General features: G+C 45.9%; 1 protein-coding gene across 3 annotated transcripts in view; it reads left to right on the top strand.

Moving 5' to 3' along the window:
• gata2a (GATA binding protein 2a) overlaps window positions 1-5,000 on the top strand; it is a 13,504-nt gene that overhangs the window by 3,910 nt on the left and 4,594 nt on the right. Inside the window, exons 1-3 of one of the 3 annotated variants that reach the window (XM_056606699.1) lie at window positions 1-963; window positions 1,112-1,564; window positions 2,563-3,120. The exon at window positions 1-963 is cut by the window's left edge and continues 912 nt beyond it. In XM_056606699.1, the coding sequence (XP_056462674.1) occupies window positions 1,336-1,564; window positions 2,563-3,120 (787 nt within the window). In that variant the 5' untranslated portion in view covers window positions 1-963; window positions 1,112-1,335. Of the gene's footprint in view, window positions 964-1,111; window positions 1,565-2,162; window positions 2,457-2,562; window positions 3,121-5,000 lie in introns of those variants that run through there. The other 2 variants (XM_056606700.1, XM_056606701.1) reach the window with 2 other exon arrangements.

Here is a 5,000-nt window from a genome sequence, read left to right as displayed (position 1 = left end):
GTCTCTGTGGGTGAGCCCTTACACCCACATATATCTATCACCAAGGGAGAAAAGGTTCACCATTGGTATGTAAACTACGTTTGATTGCTCTATCCCTGAGACAAAACGTTTGTTTTTACAAGTGGAATGCAATGGTGGAAATTAAAGGCAATTACACGCTTACAACAAAAGCCTACAATTTCAGGGTTATAAATCGACCGCTCCTCTGTTTGTTCGAGAGGTGCCGAAAACAAACATTATTTGCATAACAGCAGCATGTGAAAACCCACACTCGCAATTACTGTTTTATTATGCAGAGAGAGTAAATTAAAATGTCCAGGTTTGTAAGATGTTCAAAATCAGACAAAAAATCGTACTTGGCTGTAGTCCAGTGGTTTTGAAATTACACGGATGTATATATTCGTTTTAGGGACCCTCTTGCAGGTGAGCGTAATTTCAAAGTGATACATTGCGTAAGATGGGCCCAGGCCCGCGTGAAACGTCCCTTTGGGTTGTCTGCCGCTCTTTAGTAACGGCTGGTAAAAAAAAGGATGAAATTATCTCGGCCAATTGCGGCGTCAGTGGGAGCTGCGTGAGAGAAATCAACTGCTGATTGATAAATCTTTTAGTTTTTTGGTACATGGAATTACTGTTTCAAATGGAAATGAGAAGAGAGTGGGGATGCACGGACCAATTGAGACGGAGCTGGCCTGTGATTGGCTTCGGGAGGTCACGGTTGGACTACGGCCCCGCCCCGTCTCGCTTAATATGAGAATCTAGTGGCGCCAGACGCATCAGTGTATCCTTATACCACATGTCATTAAAGCACCGCGCGGATCAGGAGGTTTACGTCCGACTCGTATTGGTCTGTCAGCTGATCGCAGTGGTTAATCGCAATTTCAACAGGTATCCGGAGGAAAAACACACTTTCATGGACTATAGCCTCTGATCGGAATGCACGTCACATCGAGGGTATAGTAAAATGTACGCGTCTTTATGAGTTCTTTAATGCGCTTTCTCGTGTTGTTGTGGTTGTAACGAGTATGCGGGGTCGTCAGCAAATTGAATAAAAAACGTGCATCGTCTATGCATTTCCTACAGTTTTTAAAGGACTTTTTTCTTGTCATTGCAGGTGTTGAAAAAGGTGAAGACTGGGGATTCAACATCCATCGTAAAAAAAACATTAGACCTGCTCGCTCCTCAGCGACCGAGCTCGGGAACTATCCACGTTTAATATCAAACCGCCTTTAAAAAAAAACGTTTTTTGGCTTTTCTTACGTGGAGGTGTATAACGCTCGCCAGCCGACACACATCTGAAGCAGAGAAGAGATAAGCGCAGAGACCGCAGAGTTCACCATGGAAGTCGCAGCGGCCGACCAGTCTCGGTGGATGGCGCACCATCACGCCGTCCTGAATGGCCAGCACCCGGACGCTCATCACCACAGCCTGGGTCACAACTACATGGAGCCCATGGCCCCCCTTCTGCCCCAGGACGAGGTGGACATGTTTCTCAACCATTTGGACTCGCAGGGGAATCCTTACTACACCAACTCCCGGGCGAGGGTGACATACAGCCAGGCACACGGTAGGATGCCGCCTTATTTCCCCTGGATTTCTCTTTAAGATTATTATGTGTTAATTCATATATTTATATTCGAAATTTACCCCAATAATACGATAATTTTAAGAACCATTTTATAACAATAATAGGTATGGTATCCGATTATTTAGGCATTTGAGGTTGCGCGTGTGTGTGTGTTTACAGAAAACAAAAAAACCACCAGTTCACAATAAACCCTACTGATTTTACACTTGATAAAGATGCATGGTAGGCTGAAACAGCATAGATGATTACGGCAACGCAAATGAATCCAGAAATTCCTGACGGTGAAGAGGAAAGGGAAGTGTGTCATGTAACCCTGTTGGTCGGGGCAGGGGTCCGGGAGAGGGGGAGAGAGAGAGAGAGAGAGAGAGAGAGAGAGAGAGAGAGAGAGAGAGAGAGAGAGAGAGAGAGAGAGAGAGAGAGAGAGAGAGAGAGAGAGAGAGAGAGAGAGAGAGAGAGAGAGAGAGAGAGAGAGACAGAGAGAGAGAGAGAGAGAGAGAGAGAGAGAGAGAGAGAGAGAGAGAGAGAGAGAGAGAGAGAGAGAGAGAGAGAGAGAGAGAGAGAGAGAGGCACTTCCCGGATATAAAATAAAACCCGCAAATGTCCTAATAACATCTTTAGTCCGAAGGCAGCCGCTTGTGCAGTGTGTGGTCATAACACCTATAGTTTTGGTTCTGGTAACTTCTGAGCTGACTGGTCCGAGTCAGGCACCACACGGTAGAAATGGGGTTGTCCCGTTCCGTTGTTAAAAATAATGTCTGAATATGAGGCTTAATGTGTGAGAAGAGCTCTCGTTTTAAAACCATCGCAGCGTTATAGGAGTCTGAAACATAGATCTCAATGTCGTACTTGACCAGCTGGGATTATCCAACAGGTGAGCAGTATGAAGGCCTTGTTTGTTTAATTGATTGTGGAGAGCAATAGATTTCACTGTATCGATGACTTCAAACTAAAATGTTTTTGTCTGTACCGCTTTTCAGCTCGTTTAACTGGGAACCAGGTCTGCCGGCCACACCTCATCCACAGCCCGGGCATCCCCTGGCTAGACCACGGCAAGGCTGCCCTGTCTGCAGCCCACCACCACAACGCATGGGCGGTCAGCCACTTCAGCAAACCAGCGCTGCATCCCGCCAGCTCCGGCTACCCCTGCAACAGTAGCGCCAACACCACCCCCGCGTCCCACTCCAGCCCACACCTCTACAGTTTCCCCCCAACACCACCCAAAGACGTGTCCCCGGACCCCGGGCCCACCTCCCCAACCTCCACCTCGACGAGAATGGACGAGAAAGATTCGATCAAGTATCAGATGCCGCTGTCGGACGGCATGAAAATGGAGAACTGTAGTCCTCTCCGGAGCAGCCTGGCCTCGATGAATGCTCAGACCCCGGCCACCCACCACCCCATCCCGACCTACCCGAGCTATCCCCTCCACACGCCGCACGAGTACAGCGGGAGCCTGTTCCACCCCGGCAGCCTCCTCGGCGGCTCGTCCTCCAGCTTTACTCCCAAGTGTAAAAGCAAAGCCAGGTCGTGCTCAGGTGAGTCCCACAACCTCTCGAATTAAGTGTTGATCACGCAGAAGCAACTGTTGGATAAGAAGAAAACTCGGGGGTTAAAATGGATGCTCTACATTTAGTTGATGGGTTTTATCGAAACATTGGTTGTGTTGTGTGTGAGTGTGTGAGGCCTCAGCACATTGGCTGCAGCCCGATAGGGTTTTTAGAAATTTGGGATTTTCCAGACCCGTCCGGGCCCAACTTGTCTGTCGGCCCTGTCGATTTCTTCTCTGAAACACTCTCACCGAAAAGACAAAGTGAAAGTGTTCCTCGTTTCAACAAATACAATTCAAGTTAACCTTTATCATGATTAAATACAACGTTTTTTCATCATAAATATAAAAGGTCTACTTCCATTCTCGAGGAAATATAGTTTTTACTTGGAAACAATGAACACAATTAATACAAAGACCCATTACATTGAACTAATAGGCCTTTACGCCTGCATTGAAAGAGATCACGGTGTGTGTTCACTATTATTATTATTATTTGTATGACTGTGGCCTTCACCCACAATCAAGGTAAAGTTGGCTAGTCACGACGCCCTGGCTGCTGCCATATCCTGTATACCTTCAAGTGAACAAATCACGACCTCCCCCGCCCAGCCCCCCCCCCCCCCAAGTAGTCCTATAACAAAGCTCGTCGGGACGCGCCGTCACAGGCGACAGAGCCCTGCTGTTTGTGTTCTTAGGCATGGTGCTCTGAGACGGCTTGGAATGAACTTCCGCACAGAGCTCTTCTTAAGGGATAATAGGCGGCTAATACTCATTTACATCAGTCTGATTTCTCAAGGTTGCATCATGTTGGCAATGTGTTTCAGGGGACAAAGCTTTTTGTTATATTTTATTAAATTACTTACTTAGTACCTTATAATATACTTTGAGTTATTTTATTATGGCCGTGATTATTAGACTTAATTAATAAACTCATATCGGCAGAAACTAAGCTAACTAAATTGCTTTTTAGGATTGTTTGTCATTGCAATTGAGTTGTGCAATACCAAAAACCTTTAGCATTTTCAAAATAAAAGCAGATCTGTGCGATAGTAAAGCCATTGTAACAGAGTTATTCTGTGACATTTAAAAGCAGCCCAGGTTCTACGCCAGGAGAGCTTACATCGCCGCCACACCACACTGAAATGGTTATTATCTATCTGATGATCAATACTACTGACATATGATGGACAGAATAACTTTGCAACAAAAAGCTTATAGTGTTGTATGAACCTCTTTTGGCACATCATCTTGCTGGTTCTTTTATCCCTGAGACAGTCTCCTTTCAACACCCTTACCCACCAAAACCTGTTTATTCACTCATCTCTGCCCATCTTACTCAACTCCTCTGGCTAACATACAGGATTCATTAACGGTGCATATTTAACATTCCCTGTGTTAATGATGTGGACCTGCAGATCCCTGTAAAGGCCAAAGCCCAGATCAGACCAACACTGCGCTCACTTCAAAAGGAGCCAAGCTATTGTTCAAGCTATTGTTCCGGGACAAATTTCATTGTAGAGTTTAGGGTGGGACTGTGGGTGTCGCTGACATTATAATAGAAATAATGAGGTGATGCTCTAGGGAGAGAGCGAATACATGAGTTAGCCTATATGAGGTTGGTGCTGTAACAGGTTTGCTGAACGGTCAAACCTGCTTAGAGTAGAAACACACGAGGAATGGCCAGTCATTTTAAACTGGTCTAAGGCTTTTGCAAATGGTGTATGGCATGGTCTTTTTCCATGACCGCTATGTACGGTCAAATCTGACCTCATCCCTACCAAGAGGAGCGATCACTATCGTCGAGGCATTATTAAGAGTGTATCTCCATATATACAGGAACGAGTGGCGCGCAACATTTTAATCCGT

Source organism: Gadus chalcogrammus, chromosome 13, assembly GCF_026213295.1.
Source record: "Gadus chalcogrammus isolate NIFS_2021 chromosome 13, NIFS_Gcha_1.0, whole genome shotgun sequence".
In the NCBI taxonomy this organism is placed as follows: domain Eukaryota; kingdom Metazoa; phylum Chordata; class Actinopteri; order Gadiformes; family Gadidae; genus Gadus; species Gadus chalcogrammus.
Note: the sequence above shows the minus strand (reverse complement) of the source record. Positions and strands in the feature narration are given on the sequence as shown.